The 17,124-nt window shown below is 29.3% G+C and overlaps 1 protein-coding gene across 2 annotated transcripts; it reads left to right on the forward strand.

The window, feature by feature from the left end:
• Positions 1 to 416: 416 nt before the first annotated feature.
• Positions 417 to 16,048, forward strand: LOC136988858 (mitochondrial import inner membrane translocase subunit Tim13). 2 transcript variants are annotated; one of them, XM_067286852.1, is made up of 4 exons: positions 417 to 481; positions 633 to 743; positions 8,758 to 8,826; positions 15,689 to 16,048. In XM_067286852.1, exons 2-4 carry the CDS (start codon positions 639 to 641, stop codon positions 15,785 to 15,787), a joined length of 273 nt encoding a protein of 90 aa, XP_067142953.1. In that variant the 5' UTR covers positions 417 to 481; positions 633 to 638; the 3' UTR covers positions 15,788 to 16,048. The 2 variants fall into 2 exon arrangements, with proteins under 2 accessions (XP_067142953.1, XP_067142952.1); XM_067286851.1 differs by lacking the exon at positions 417 to 481 and having other exon boundaries at positions 548 to 743.
• The last annotated feature ends 1,076 nt before the right edge of the window (positions 16,049 to 17,124 follow it).

The raw sequence follows: 17,124 nt of genomic DNA on the forward strand, positions 1-17,124 counted from the left end.
GTCGAATTTACTTGTGTAGTAAGTCGAAACTACGGTGTAAAATTCCAATAATGAACACTTAAAGACCGCTAAATAAGACGACAACACAGAAACACAGATGTTTTCGTGTTTCGTTCTCTAGGATTTATGATTATATTAACATTTACTGTAAATGTATATATTTTAATATGATTTTATGTGCTGTTAACGCTTTTCTGATATTACGTTATTACGTGATATTACGACTTCAATATTTGTGGCGGACGGATGTAAAGTCGAATAAAATGACTTAAACTTGATTTTTATTTTTCCATATACTTTTTTGACAAACGACGTATAATCGAGAACGACGTAACTCGAGGTATACCTGTATTCTGTATAATGTTTAATTTTATTTATATTTAAATCAACATTGTAAGAAGGATTATTGTACTTTGTACTAAATAAATAATTATTTTCTGACGGATCCACATAACAAAATCACATTCATATAGAAATTGATGTAAATATAATAATATTCTTCATTATTATTACGTTAATGTTTCTCGTTTTAAAAATGAGAGGTCGCTTCTAGTAGTGGTCGACTGCACGTTGTAGTTCATAGCGATTATTGCACTGCTAAAGAAATTATCGAAAGGAATTTTTATTTGTAGATCAGAATGGATTCGTTAGGAAGTGGAAATCTTACGGGAGCTCAGAAAAATGAATTTATGGACCAAGTTAAACAACAAATAGCTGTAGCTAGTGCTCAAGAATTATTACAAGTGAGTTTATTAAAGGTTTTTGAATCCAAATGAAATTTTATTGATCACGAAATATAATTGGTAAATGTAAACTGTTCGTATCAAACTGTTTATAGTTATTAGTTACAAAATACTTAGAAATTTAGGGTTACCAAACGTCCTACTTTGGGAGGACATGTTCTACAATTTGACCTCCAGTCCTCCGTTCTCCCTCCTTTGAACAAAAACAGCAAATGTCTTACTTTTGGAGGAGTGAACATGGGAGACTCACTCATCTACCCTATAAGTGACACATGGGTCAAGTCACAAACATCTAGGGCCCTGGTAAATCTTAGTTCTAAATTATGCTACTATGGGGAAGAGCACCAGTTGCGGGAACTGGATTTGTCAGTTTCAGGTCGTGGTTACACCTGGGTCTTGTTTTTGTTCAGTCTTGGTTAAAATAAAATGCACTATATGCCACTTAAAATATAAATACAAAGTTCGGGAATACTATAGATTACCACCTATGGAATTTCGGGACATTGAGTATATATCTGAAATGAGGGGACCGAGACGAGTTCAACAATACCCTACTTTTGGACCAGAGACGAAAAATAAGAAAGTTATCATAGTTTTTAAGTTATACTTTTTTAATGCTTTCATGCAGACTGCACCATAGTTGTTAGTGCTGCCATCTCGCAGTAAAGTCTGCAAACAAATTAAAAAAAAAAAAGCACTGAAAGGCAAGAAATTGCATGAATAGTCGAATACCACTTCCTTTTTTTTTTCTTTTGTTCAAGAACTACCGTGAATCAATAACTAGTGACGTTAAACAATCGGCGGCCTGCCGATCATTTAACTTAGCAAATTTTATATGTTTAAAACCCAAATGACACAATTGTGAGTTTTAATAACCTAATTAATAACTAAATTAATAACCTAAGTTATTTATTTATATAAGAAATAATATAAAAATGCACGTGTTTCAAATTTGATGTTCGTTTTATACCGAATAGTTTATGGTAGGCTTAACTACAAGTACAAACAAACTTTACTCAACTGTCAAATTAAGACACTCCGCAATCAACTTCCACCGATTTTCTTTCAAATCGACATCTTTCTATCTCCGATCCATTTTTATGTATAAAAATGGAGCAGCCTCCATTTCTTCTAAAAAGTTGTTCTATATTTACTTTACACCGAGAAGAAGCTTGTGTTGTCATCTTGAACACAACAAGAACCATGTGACAACTAGAGGGAATCTGATTGATGGCAAAATTTATTTGCTAGCGAAAAAGTTCGACAGTTTCAAACTTCAAAGCGATTCGCAAAATGGTAAAATTCGCTGGAAACGACGTCATGTCTGACATGTTATTCGCTCTGTTTTTCGCTTTTGCCAGCAAATCACGCTCAGTGTGAACTAAGCTGTAGTGGTGCGATGTGACTTGCAATCTCACGCAACCTGATTTTATGGGGCTGTAACTCACGAAGGGTTGCTTGTAGAGGAATAGTTTCTTTGACTTTTTTGCTCCTATGGATATGCTCTACAGCTCTGATAAGGTTCAAATTGTTTCATTCTTAGCTTGAATTGAGTCAATGGGAAGATGTGTAATAGTAGCATTACATAATTATTGTTGGCATTTATTTGTTTGTTTAAATTATAACTTGTTATAACCTTATGCAGTTACTCACAGCACCAGCTGAGGATGACTCCTATGCCCACGGCTTAAGTTCATCTCCACAATGGCACTCGGCCAGCCAATGCTTTACCCAGCAAGGTATATATGTAAGTATACTAAACATCCCAAAGTCTGATATATAGATATTTAACCAAACAATTGCCTTAAACAATCACACTATAAATCTGCTATTATTAATGATAGCAGATATAATAGCATATTTATAGCACGATTATTTAAGACACTTGTTTTGTTGAGTAGCTATGTATCTGGCTTTGAGATGTTTAGTATACTTTTAATATGTACCTTACTGGGTAAAGCATTAGCTGGCTGAATGGAGATGTACTTAGGCCTTGGGCAGAGGAGTTGTCGTCAGCCAGTGCTGTGAGTAACTGCATAAGATTATATCTAAATTTAAATACATCTGGAAGAAAAGGCTTGCTCGGGGTCCGGATGACATAATTCATACTTTGTTCACTTACAATTTAAGTTCAAATGTAAAAAAATAAAAGTTTAAAGAAACAATGGACTTCTTTCAGATCCAGGCTATAGACTTGTGGCTATAGACCTGCCCAACCTTTAGTCTATTTCAAGCAAATAAGGAATTTAAAAATTTAGGCAAGCCACACATGAGACTACAACTTTTTTTTTTTTTTTTTTGAAAAAATCAGCAACAATAGGTAAAAAGAAAACACCATAATATTACTGTTTATTACTACTAATAATCTACTTCTACTAAAAATTAAATACAATATAGGACAAACGAAACTTATTAATAATCAGAATTGCATGTCTTCAGCTAGTTTATTGTACTCTGGTACATAAGGTGTTACAGCAAGAGTCAAACAATCATTTACATGCTCATTTGTTATTCTGAATCTGAACTTTGATTTTAAAAATTTCATTGTCAAAAAGCCACTTTCACAAAGGTAAGTTGATCCAAAGCAAGAGTTTAATCTTTGAAAAGTTCCCTTTACAAGTGGATATTTTCTCTCATCCACAAGTGTCCAAAAATCAGTTTGTGATACTTTTGTTTTTAATTGTAGGTCAGATTGAAAGTCAATTATTTCTATTTCTAAAATACTGATATTTTTTATTCAACACACTTGCAATCTTTTGCGATATTTCATAAATATTAATGTTAACAAATGGATTTAAAATGAATGAAACGATAGATTTTCATAAAATTCATTCTAATTTCAAAATTATTTTTAAGTTCACCGAGATTTTCAGAATATTTATCTGATTCAATTTTCTAATATTTATGAATATAGTTCTCTAAATTTGGAAAATGGCTGAAGTTAACATTCTTTAATTTGGGATATCCACAAATTTAATTTTGACTGAAATGCATTTACACTTCCTATTCATTTGAAAAGAGCTCTTTGTTTCCCCCGAAGTTCAAGATTGAGTTTATTCATTTTGATTGTTATATCAGTAAGAAAGGATAAATATGACAACCAGCCATGATCATTAAAAGTTCTTCATAAGTTTTGTTTCTGGATTCTACAAACAGTTTTATCTCTAGAAGAAGCTCTGAAAATTATAGGATTTTTCTCTTACTAAACAACCTAACTTCAGAATGTAACATTAAAGTTCCATACACAGCATCAAGTTCATCAGTCAGTATTTTGAATAATCTGCTCTGAAGTGGTCTGGCTCAAATAGAATTTACAATTTTTAGAACAACTTTTATGACATGTTCATAATTCAGCACTTTTGTACATAATGTCTCTGTTGATGATGTTGATGCAATGATAATGAAAAAATTTGGAAACTCAGCATCATTCTTACATAATGTAATGAAGCCAACACCAGAACCAATCATGACAGATGCTCTGTCAGTCGTTTTGAAGGGGCAGATTAATTTCTTTAATGTAGGACTATGAACCCAAAGTTGAGTTTTAATTAAACACTTGGCTTTATTTCCATCTTTATTTAGTTGATACGTGCCATTTGCACGTTTTGGGCATAGAGCCCCTCATCAGTCAACTAAACAATACAACAATTAAAATATTACACTAACAAGGTAAGTATTTTACCAAACAAAATTAACACAAGGTATAGTTCTTACCATTATCATATTCGTTCTGCCATGCATACAAGGTTTAAACTCAGTTGACACATGTATCTTATTTTTTCTATAAACGGAGTAATCCCTTTTACACACAATATTTATATCTGGTATAAAAACAATGTATAAGAATATAAGCCATATATAATAAGATATTTTTAAAAAACGTAAAAATTTTTTAAAAGCACTGACAGGAAGTAGATTAACCGATTACCTGTTGTACTGTACATAATCTTTTGCTTATTTTACGATATCCAGTTATCACAATATCTAGAAGATGTAGACTATAGTTGTATTCATATTACAGAATATAATAAGTGATTTTTCACAAGGACATAAAAATTCTTTTTCATTAATGTCTTATGGCTGTTTCGGCCTCATTTTCTGCACTGCGGCGTAGTACAAATTTGCATATTTTCAGAGTTATTATAGATGGTTAACAATGATGTAATTTCTTGCAATAATCACAACCTATATTAATATATACAGTGTGTTTTACAATATTTTTAACCAGTTTTCATTTATTTTTACGCTTAGATTTTTATTAATGCAATTTTGAAGAAACAAAACCAATAAGAGTATAAATTACTTAGATGTTACAATTAAAAGGAATGATTACAGCCTAGAATTTAAACTTTGTTACATCTATGGAGCATGGTTTTTTATAATCAGATACGACTCTAATATCCCTTCATATATAAAACATCTTCAAAATGGAGTATATAAAAATCATCACTAGAACCAGCAACCCAACAGACCATACATATTCATACAAAAGAATTAAAAAAGAAATTCGTTCTCAACAGTTACCCCAACAGTTTAATTAATCACTGGGAAAATAAGATAAACAGTAACATGAATAATAATAAAGCAAAGAAGCTAAATTCAGATATAAAATATATCAGCTTTCCATATATAAAGGGACTATATGAAGACATCAACAAAGATCTACAAAAAATGAACATAAAGCTGGCTCCAAAATACGAAAAATTACAAAATAGATTAAGACCCACAAAACCCAACAGAGAACCAGAGAAAAAAGAAGAAACAAGAAATGTAGTGTATAAGATACCGTGCACCTGCAACACAACTAATTTCTACATAGGAGAGACCAAACGAAAACTAGGCATAAGATTAAAAGAACACATTGCAGACCTCAAATACCATAGACAAAACTCCATTTTCCACGATCACTGTTTACTTAACGACTGCAACATAGACAAAAATAACGTTCAAATCCTATACAAAGAAAAGAATATGTATAACAGAAAATTTAAAGAAAGTGTTTCAATCCTAACCTGCCAAAAATTGCATTAATAAAAATCTAAGCGTAAAAATAAATGAAAACTGGTTAAAAATATTGTAAAACACACTGTATATATTAATATAGGTTGTGATTATTGCAAGAAATTACATCATTGTTAACCATCTATAATAACTCTGAAAATATGCAAATTTGTACTACGCCGCAGTGCAGAAAATGAGGCCGAAACAGCCATAAGACATTAATGAAAAAGAATTTTTATGTCCTTGTGATAAATCACTTATTATATTCTGTAATATGAATACAACTATAGTCTAAATCTTCTAGATATTGTGATAACTGGATATCGTAAAATAAGCAAAAGATTATGTACAGTACAACAGGTAATCGGTTAATCTACTTCCTGTCAGTGCTTTTAAAAAATTTTTACGTTTTTTAAAAATATCTTATTATATATGGCTTATATTCTTATACATTGTTTTTATACCAGATATAAATATTGTGTGTAAAAGGGATTACTCCGTTTATAGAAAAAATAAGATACATGTGTCAACTGAGTTTAAACCTTGTATGCATGGCAGAACAAATATGATAATGGTAAGAACTATACCTTGTGTTAATTTTGTTTGGTAAAATACTTACCTTGTTAGTGTAATATTTTAATTGTTGTATTGTTTAGTTGACTGATGAGGGGCTCTATGCCCAAAACGTGCAAATGGCACGTATCAACTAAATAAAGATGGAAATAAAGCCAAGTGTTTAATTAAAACTCAACTTTGGGTTCATAGTCCAACAATCAACAAAACACGGTTTCAAAGAAGAAATAGAAATTCTTTAATGTAATTTTTAATAACCTTGGTATATGTCCTTTCCATGTGTATTTCCTTGCAGTAGCAAAACAGAGTATATCTTCTTTTACTGAGCAATCGTTAAAGACCATCCTTATAAAAATATTTATTTCAGCAATATTGCAAATGTCTATTGATTCATCACATTGTAAACTTTAAAAAATGCATTTTTCTAAATCTTTTTTTCTTTGTAATTTGATATTTTCAGACATTGCTTCTATTCTACAAGTAACTGAATTTCTTGATAATTGAACATCTTCAATAGCTGATACAATTTCCTTCTTATTTTTAAATTCTTGAAACAATGTTTCAAGAATTTAAAAATATGCAGCAAGCACTGCTTCTTTTAATTATATTGCTGTCATCAATGGATTTTTTGTGCATTGCAAGTATATGTGTAATCTTAAACAAAGCAATTGTAGCAGTTCTTGATTTAGTCACAGACTTAGTAAATATAGATTGTTGGGAACTAATGTTGTTTTCAATTCCTTCACTTTAGTCTCATCTTAAAGGTTAAACTGCTGTTAATAGAATATTTAGTATCATATTCTTTATGAACCATTGTAAAATGTTCTACATTGCACTTTTGAACCACAAATCAAACAAATATATTTGTTCTTAAAATAAATAAATAAAATATTTCTTTCCAATCTTCTAGAAAATTGTAAGTGTATGTTTGTTTTTTCTTTTTCTCTGGCTCATATTCAGGCACAATTAGGGTAACTATAAGATAAATATAATTGTTAGTAAATTAACCTTATACAAATTCAAAGTTCTCTCCATGTAAATATGAAAACACTTTAATTAGTACAAAAATAAAACATACAACCACTATAAAAAATATACATATACTGCTCTTGCGAAGAATGATAACTCACTGCATTAAGGGGAAGGAAAGAGGTGGAAAGTATGTATGGTACAAGGCCAGTCAATTTTTAGATGTCTCACTTGGGCTGAAAGGTACATATGACATGAATGGCCGCTAATAAAAATTAATTTATATATATATATATACATAAATATATATATATATATATATATATATTTATTTATTTATGTATAATTTTTAAAACTATTTTATTTTTAATAAACTTGATGACTAAATATGTGAGCCAAAAGCCACATTAAAACAGTATATGAGCAACACACTGCTCGTGAACTACTGGTTGGGCACTGCAGCTCTAGGCAATGTAAATGTTTGGTTTGCCTAGGCTTAACTCCAACCATGTTTTTAGAAAAAAATTTGAACACACTTTGGATAAATATATAATAGTACAGAAAAATTGCCAGATTGAAACTCAGATGTTTTCAAAAATCATTAAATCTGATGATTTATTTCAGATCTGGCAACATGTGAATGTGTTAATAATAATCTTAAAATAATTTTTGTAATACTGTTAATTTATTTTTAAGCTAATTGGAAAAAGAAAGTTAAATTTATGTTAAATAATAAATAGGATAAAAATACAAGTTTTTTGTAATTTATATATTAAAAATAAATGGTATCATCAAAAATATTAAATCTAAAATATATCAGTAACAAAAAAAAGGTAATATTTGAAGTTCTGTTACATTTTAAAATTTGAAAAAAGAAAAAAGTTTATTCTGATATCATGATTTTTGTCGTTTCATAAATGAACTATTATAAAAAGTTTGAAAATTTTATTTAACATTTGGATCTTTTTGTTTGTTTCTTCTCTTTTCATTCTGTGAGCATTAAGAGGGTCACTTGTTTGTTTTCACTTTTCTTTCCATAATCATCGAGGGTTTAGCCAGACCCACAATAAGCATATCAGATGGTAAGGAATGTGGCTAACATGAGCACTGAATAACCTCCAAAAAATTCCTATGGTTATTCTCAGAAATTTAATCCTGGCTCCCCAGAGCAGTGGGCTGATATCTTGATTGCTTTAGTGATCCAGCAGTCAGTATTATGGTTTTTCATTTTATGCTTTGCTGCATCACAAGATAGTTAAAACAATACATTACAATATAAGAATTTGGAAAATTTAATGTTTCTGTTACATAAAAAAATTTTCCTATTGTACAAAAATTAATTTTTAATGTAATAATAATCTCATGTAATATTTTTTAGAAGTATTTTAAAGTATAGAAAATCTTTGAATTGATTTTACAGTCGTTAAATATATTTTAGAATAAATCCAAATAACAAAAATTAAATTTTCAGAAAATAACTGAAAAATGCTTCAAGAAATGTATATACAAACCTGGCACAACTTTAGATAATTCTGAACAGGTAATAAATTCTATTTTTTTTTTTTTTTTTCAAATATAGAAAATATTTAAATTTTATTTAGAGTTTTTAAATAATGGAAAGATAAATATGAAATTGTTAAACTAATAATATACAATGTATTACAAAATAGTTTTTTAGATCAATAATAATAGTTTGTTATAAATTAATTTTCATTTACATATACTCAAGATTTGCTATTTATGCATAAAGAACTAAAAATAATTAATTATTTAAAGAGCAGTGTAAAAAAACATTTCTTACTAGGGTTTCTCAAATGGGATCCAGGGATCCCGGCTGTTTTTTTAACCTGGGAAATTCTTCTCATCCTAGGAAATCCTGCAAATATCTTAAAAGTTCACTTTTTTCTTATTTTGTGTTAAAGTTGAGGAAATTTTGCAAATAGAAAGTATAATTAACCCATAAACTGTCAGAATACATTTGTATTTATTAATTTTAAGCCTGTTTATTAGTTTTCTAAATTTTTGCTTGTTATGACATCTCACAGATTGTCAATAATCAATATGTATTTGTGGCAGGACTCTGAAAATTCTTTACTGTCAGAATCTGTATTATCTGGAATAATTGTGCCAATACTGTTGAATTTTTAAGTATGCCCAGTAACTTTAATAACTGTGTAATGCCAGGTTGTGCAAATTGAGCCAGGATACAAACGAATATGATTCTGCAAGTATGAAGTTTTTCTTCATAAACCTGATTGTTAAAGATAAACAAACTGCTGAATTATTCGGCTATAAGCTTGATGTTTCTATTAAAGCAGCTGAGGTAGACAAATCAAGAATACTAGAGAGCAAAGAAGTACTGCAACACATCTCAAAAATGAACTAGAAATCTCCGAGGCTACAGGTGAAAAAACACGTAACATTTGTCTGCTTTTAAATGCATTAAAGACAATTCCACATCCATTGAATTGGAAAGGGCATTTTCAGTAGCGGGACTTTTCATTATTAAAAATAATAACCAGATTTAGTGATTGGAGTATTGACCCATCTTTGGTTTTCAAAATCATACAAAATATTATTGTAAATTTTTATATTATGTTTTATTTAAAAAACGAAAATTACTTTCTAAGTTAGAAGTTTGATCTAAATTCATTTTTTCTTTAAATTTTTAACTCAATTCAAAGGCTTTTTTTTTTGTAAGCAGTTTCCAATAAACTTTAATAAATTTTTTCTATTTGCAAAAATTTCTATGTAATTCAAAGGTAATTTTAATATATATTTTACAGAGCATTATTAATATTATGATTTTGGAGGTTGCAGAATGTATTAAATTACTTTAAAAAATGAAAAAGATCTTGAAATCAAATGATATAATTATTTTTTATATCTTAAAAATAATTACAGTAGAGCATCAATTATCCAACTTAATTGGGGACTGGGGTTGGTCGGATAACCGAAAAGTATGAAAAAAATACATTATTAGTATAGTGTATTAGGCCTGGTTTAAATACTAGCCTCCCTTTCATGGTTGAGCCAGTGCTGCCAGCTAAAACATGCAAAAATTTAACAAAAATAATATTAAAGTAGCCAAGACATAACCAAATATTGTAGCACCACATCACTAGCGGACATTTGAATTTGCCGACTAGAACGTGGTCGGTTAACCGATAAGTCAGTTAATTGGGAGGTTGGATAGTTGATGCTCTACTGTAATTTATTCTCGGATTTCCTGGGATCTTGGAAAACAGTTCACTTTTTTCCTGAAATCCTGGGACAAGCAAAAGTCCGGAAAATGAGAAACCGTATTTCTTACATTCACACATTTTCTAATTTTTGGAATCCTTAATCTGTAAATTATCAAAAAGTCAAAACTATTTAAGCACAAAGTATTTCAGATCTTGTAAGTAGCTTTATTTTATTTAAAGTCTGAAATAATTTGTTTTATTTCAGTGTAATTGTAAAATAGCTTTTTTATTATTTTCTTATTTACATTAATTTATGAAGAAGTACACTAATTTAGTTATAAAAATCCACTAATATTTTATAAGATTTAATGAAATATAAAAATTCAAATACCTTAAAAGAATTACATGTTAGTTATTTCTATTTTTGTTGAATATATCAAACATTTTTGTACTTTTCTGATTGAAAGGCTAAACTTGGGTAATGTACAAAAGAAAACTGAATTCAAAACATAAATAGCTTCATTTTACTATTAGTTGTTATAGTATAAGATTTAAAATTAAAATATTAAAGCATTTTTATATCACTAATCTTTATTTTATATAAATTTTTATAACATTAAAATAGTTAATATGATCAAATATAACTTAATTATTTGGAAAAACTGATTCAAATCTTGAATTTTTTCTAATCTTACATATATGTATGAATTGCATCTCTGGGAGAAGTCTTTTCCAGAATACTGAAGAATAAAAAGAATATTATTTTATTGATTACTATCAATCTAATTAGTTCAGAAATAATATAAAAATATTGAATAAGTCAATTTATTTTATAAAACTTAAATAAAAGTCATATAGTATATAATTCTCTTATAATAAGCATCATCTTTTGTTCATAGAATGTTTCACTATTGGTTATAACACATCAGCTATTTCAATATCAGCTTTATGAATAAATTTATCAGATTTACAAATTTTCTGTTTTATTAGACATTTCATAAATTTGTTTATAAACTTTTCATCAATTCAATATTTATAGAGAACTAGTTGTTACCTGTGACTTTGCCTGTGTGGATTTTGCAAGCAAATACCATTTATATTCAGTATTACAACAACCATAGTAATTGTTATATAACACCTACCACTGAGAATGATGAGAATTGCCAAGAATCAAATGAACTGTTTTCAATTTGAACAATTTTCTGGAATATTTACAATCGTTCTATAATCGAACCAATATGCAATAACAAATTCGAATTTAAAACGGTTCGAACATTTGGTTAAAAAATCAAAATATATAAAAATATTTATAACAATGTCTGAAATATTACTAATTTAATACAGCTAAGTACTCAATGAAAACTAAACGTAGTTAAAAAAAAATCGCATCTAAAATAGTACAGTAGAAGCCATTCTTCAGATTAAGTCTTAATCCTCTCCCTCTCCCCGGGGGGGAATTTCGAAAAATCTCTTCTTAGTGTGCGTTTTCATGACGTACCCTAACTGTCTCCCAAATTTCATCTCTTTAGGTTCAGCAGTTTGCTCTGGGTGATGATGAATCAATCAGTCAGGACAAGTAATTTTATATATTTAGATTGTTGCAAACTTTGGCATATTTTTACTTAAATATAGAAGTAAAAAATTAATACAAGTACATGGCCGGCATTATTTACATTTAATAAATATATAAAAATATAAATACAACTATACAAAGATAAAACTTTGCTTTTTGTCCTTTTTCGCCGTTTGCCAAGATTTTGTGATTCGTCTAAGGACTGCTGATGGTGTGAACGGCAAAAGGAAGAACAAAAAGCAAAGTTTTATCTTTGTATAGTTGTATTTATATTTTTATATATTTATTAAATTTAAATATAGAAATTTTCACCTTGACACAATTGATCAAAGTGTTCATGAAGTAATGTAGAAGGCAGGTTCAAGCCCTGAAAGTGCAATTTCTTTGAATGAATAATAATTTATTTTAATAAGTCAATATATTTTTACAAATGAATTATACATTACACATGTAAATTACTCATAGTGTAACTATAATATAATGTAACAGTATAACTAGTATAATAAAAATTTTATTCCATTACAGCATCTTTATTACATTTTCTCAGGAATTCAGACTAATGGCTAAAGTTATAATAAATGTTAAAACTTTATTTATTAATAGAGAAAATCAGTAACTAGAATATTAGGTTAATGTTTACCTAGGAAACCCCAGCAGCCGCACTTCTAGAATCTCTATAGCATTTATGATTAGAAATGCAAATTTTTAATTTTCGTGAGCCCGAGGATGCATGTTCTAACCTAACCTAACCTATTCTAATAAATTACCAAAATTATTGGTAATTTATTAGGGAATAGAATAGGTTAGGTTAGGTTAGAACATGTTTCCTGATTCCAGCAAACAGAAGAAAAGAATAATCGGGTAATTTATTAGAATAGGTTAGGTTAGGTTAGAACCTGGGTACTCAGGCCCATGAAAATTAAAAATTTGCATTTCTAATCGAAAATGCTATCGAGATTCTGGAAGTGCGGCTGTTGGGGTTCCCTAGGTAAACTTTAACCAAATATTATATTTTGTTTATTTAAATATAGATGAATAAATTAAACACTTTAAAATCTGAGATTTAATGAAGTAAAATAAAAAATTTCAAAACAAATTTTTTGACTGGTCTTGTTTAACTTCAGAAATATGTTAAGAAACCTCAAGGGCACTGACCCTTTCAGGCTACTCATTAGTCTCCAAGAATATCTTTTTTTAAAAAACATCCTTAACTTAATAAGGCATCCTTTTCCAACTGTCTACTTGCAAATGGAACTATTGAAGCAATTCAGTTGTTGAATTTGTATTATTTGTTCTTTGTGATATGCAAATTGCATTCAAACATTCTTTGACAGCTGGAATAATTTTATAATTTTCATTTCTTTAAAAAATCTAAAAATTCCAACAAGCAGTTGGAGATGAGTGCATCATGCCATACTGTGTCTTTTCAATTTTTTAAAATTTTTGTACTATCTGTACTATCTAATTACTAGTGTAAGGAACTATTATAATAATGTTTATATTGTTTGGAAACAGGCTTAATAGATAAACCAACAGATAGCAGGCTTATAGCATGCTATCTGTTAGTTTATAAACTAATGTTAGCTGTGGTGTGATTTCAAATAATTTAGCAATTAGTTTGCTGCACTAGTGATTTATTTTAAGTATTAAAAGAAGAGAAAATATTTATAAGTTTATATGAGGGGTCTTACAGTATTTTTTTTTTTTTTTTTTTTTTTTTTTTTTTTTTTGCACCAATACACCCTGTACATTGAAAAAATAAATAAACAAAATAACCCATGATGGGCTTGAAAAAGGCTCTCTTAGTGTTCATAAGAGAGGGAGAGAGAGCAATATATTGTGTATATATAAATAATATATCTTTATCAATTATGTCATGTTAATTTTTGTCCATTAAATCAACATGTTTCCAAAGTAAAAGAATGTTTCCTTCTTGGGAGGTTCCCTAACAAAATTAAGAAACTGCTTTTATGATAAATCAGTCTGCATTTTTGATTTTTTAAACAGTTATTTTAAAAAATATGAATAAAGTTTATTTGGCTTGGAATATCATTTGTGCCTAGAGTCACTTATACCCATAAGTTAAACAGAAAACATCAGATGTTTGATTGTGATAAGTGACAATAGATCAATTGTGATAGTAACAGTGAGCTTCTCACTCACACTTATTGAATGTGTTCCTGGTAAAGGTGCATTAATACACCTGAATAAGCAACCAAATGACACGGCCTGTATAAAAAGTTCCATTGCTCTATTGCATATGCTCTCTTTTGCTCTGCTCCAGTCTATGATGAGCTATTAAAATATACACCATTCCACAAAGGGATATACCATATCAAACAACAGACACACAACCAATTTCTGATGCATGTAATACAAAAAATGAATACTACACAACATTTTCTGACTCCTGAGTTCTTTCCAGGTACGACAGAACAGTTACCTGATAGAATATTATCAGAACAAACATCTATTTGTAAAAGTTTTTAAAAGAATGTAATTCAAATGTCCTTTCAAAATTATAAATATAAATTCAATGCTATATAGGTGTTGTCATGTGCATAATGATTATTCAATTAACAACTATAATGTGTTGAACAGGGCTTGCCAGACCATCAACAACACCATTTCCTCCTTAAAATTTATACAAGATGACAGAAAGTGAGCTTTAAAAATTTCTATGACTTCCAACCATCTGAGGTGCTCTGTGTACGATGTTGTGAGGAGGAGTTTGGCCGGTGTAAAGCCCACAAATATTGAGGTATTGTGACATCAGATGCAGTAGGAGCTTCTGTACATTGTGTCCACTAGATGTTCTATGAGAAGGAGAATAAGAGAATACAAGAGCATATCACAGATGTGCAACATGCCAAAACTTCCACAGTTCTATGTATACAACAGATCCAGAAATAGTTGTGGATTTAATGTGGGCTAAACTTCTCACAGCATGGTATACAGAGCATCTCAGATGGTTGGAAGCCATAGAAATTTTTAAAACTAACTTTGAGTCATCTTGTATAAATTTTAAGGAGGAAATGGTGATGTCAGTGGCCTGGCAGGTCCTGTTTGACACAACATTATAATTGTTAATTTAATGATTATGTGCATGACAACACCTATTTAGCATTGAATTTATAGTTTGAAAGGTTCTTTGAATAACATTGTTTTAAAAGTTTTTACAAATATATATTTGTCCCAATAACATTCCATCAGGTTCTGTTCTGTTGCATCTGGAAAGAACTCAGGAGTTGGAAAACGTTTGTGCAATGTTTATTTTTTGTATTATATGCACTGGAGATTGGTTCTGTGTCTGTCATGAGCTATTAAAAAATTGACAGTCTCACACAAATGCAGACTTTTGTGATAATGCCAAACTAAAATCATTTTAGGAAGCAGTTCTGCCAAATTGGTGTAGTGTGGCTGATTCCCACCACTAAATGTTAATTTTGCCAATTTTAAAGCTTTCAGACTACTGTATACTGAAAATTAAGTGAAAGTGGATAAGATGTATCTCAGATGTCTAAATAACACCCTAAACACACACAAAACAGATATTTTTGGAGATGAATGAATAAGTCTGAATAAATAAATATAAATACATAAATTTCAGAAATTTAGAGATTGAAATTTATTTATCATTTTAGAAATGTATTTCGATGTGCATGGATAGATATATGGATTCATGGAATGTTGTATCCAGGACATATGGAGGAAGACTAGTTCGAGAGAAAGGACATATGTAGCATTAAATTTGTTTTAACATATTCATCTGTAGAAACATCTAATGAAAATATTTTGATTTGTTACATTGATTATTATTGATATTTAAAAAATGTAAAATATAAAAATTAAAGATATAGAAATTTTAAAAACAAATCTACTGTGAATTATATTTTTGTAAGTATTGTATTACAACAAAAATTTAGTAGTAGTACTTAGATATTAAGTATTTGTATACTTGTCACTCAATTTCCAGTTAAAATAAAGTCATCTATATTTTGTGAGGATTGATTGATTTTTTTTTTACCAGCAGATAAAGACTATATGATTTACCATATCTCCCATTATGGATCAGTCTGACCTGCAGTGAGATGAGAAATAGAAATTAATGCATAATTTGTATTACATTTATAATGCAGAGGATCTAGATTGAATTAGAAACTGAATCCACATTGTAAAGTGTTAGTCAGTCAGTCATGGTGATTCAGTTTTGTCTGACCTATCCTCAGAAATTAAATGAGCTAATTTGATTCTTGATTAAAGGCTTTTTATGTAATTTTAATAAGATTTCGATGCCCCAAGATTGGGCAGATCTACATAGGGATACTAATAGGGTTTAAGCCCTGGGCACGCAAGTGTCAAAGGCCCACAAAAATTGAATTATTGTCATATAAATGTTTAATACTTTTTTGTTAACAATGAGCACTTATTGTCATTCAACACCATTTCATAAATAAATATATTTCAACTCTGATTTTGATATTATTAAAAATGAATTTTAAATTCCAATTTAAAGATTCTTAATCTAACAAAAAATGGGGCCCCATCGTACTTCAATAAGCCCTGGCCCTGAAAAACCTAGGTCTGCCCCTGGCCGAGATGCTATTAGAGATAATGAATCAAGAATGATTCATCTCTAATAGCATCGTTCCTATACAAAATTCGTTCGTAAACCGAGATTTAACCATATATTTGAATTTCTAAGGAGACTTTCTTCAAATGTTTTAAATATTTGACGTTTTGTGCCGTGGTTTGTAAGTTGTAATGAAAAGATTTAGGTAGGAATAAAAAATCATCGTTTATTACACATATATGTAAAATAAAGATTGATTTGTGTAATATCCTCAATAAGCTGAATTCGACATGCGTGTGAGGTTTCTCCAGTTATTCGAAAAACTTCGATCCGAAATGCATATGTCATGTTCTTTTTTGAAAAGAAAAATAAATATATTTGGTCAGTTATATTTTTTTCTTGTTTTGGTTTTTTTTTTTTTTTTTTTTTGAATAACCAGAGAAACCACAAGTACGTCAAATTCGGCTTATAGATGATATTACACATTAATATTACGGTTCCCCGTAG

Source organism: Centruroides vittatus, unplaced genomic scaffold, assembly GCF_030686945.1.
Source record: "Centruroides vittatus isolate TY-2023 unplaced genomic scaffold, ASM3068694v2 scaffold_386, whole genome shotgun sequence".
In the NCBI taxonomy this organism is placed as follows: domain Eukaryota; kingdom Metazoa; phylum Arthropoda; class Arachnida; order Scorpiones; family Buthidae; genus Centruroides; species Centruroides vittatus.

What these genes read in the sequence shown, in the direction of transcription:
- LOC136988858 (XM_067286852.1), top strand. Translation starts at nt 639, where the DNA reads ATGGATTCGTTAGGAAGTGGAAATCTTACGGGAGCTCAGAAAAATGAA. An exon ending in GTGCTCAAGAATTATTACAA is followed by an intron (nt 744 to 8,757) that starts GTGAGTTTATTA and finishes TTAAATTTTCAG; the next exon opens with AAAATAACTGAAAAATGCTT. An exon ending in CTTTAGATAATTCTGAACAG is followed by an intron (nt 8,827 to 15,688) that starts GTAATAAATTCT and finishes TTATCATTTTAG; the next exon opens with AAATGTATTTCGATGTGCAT.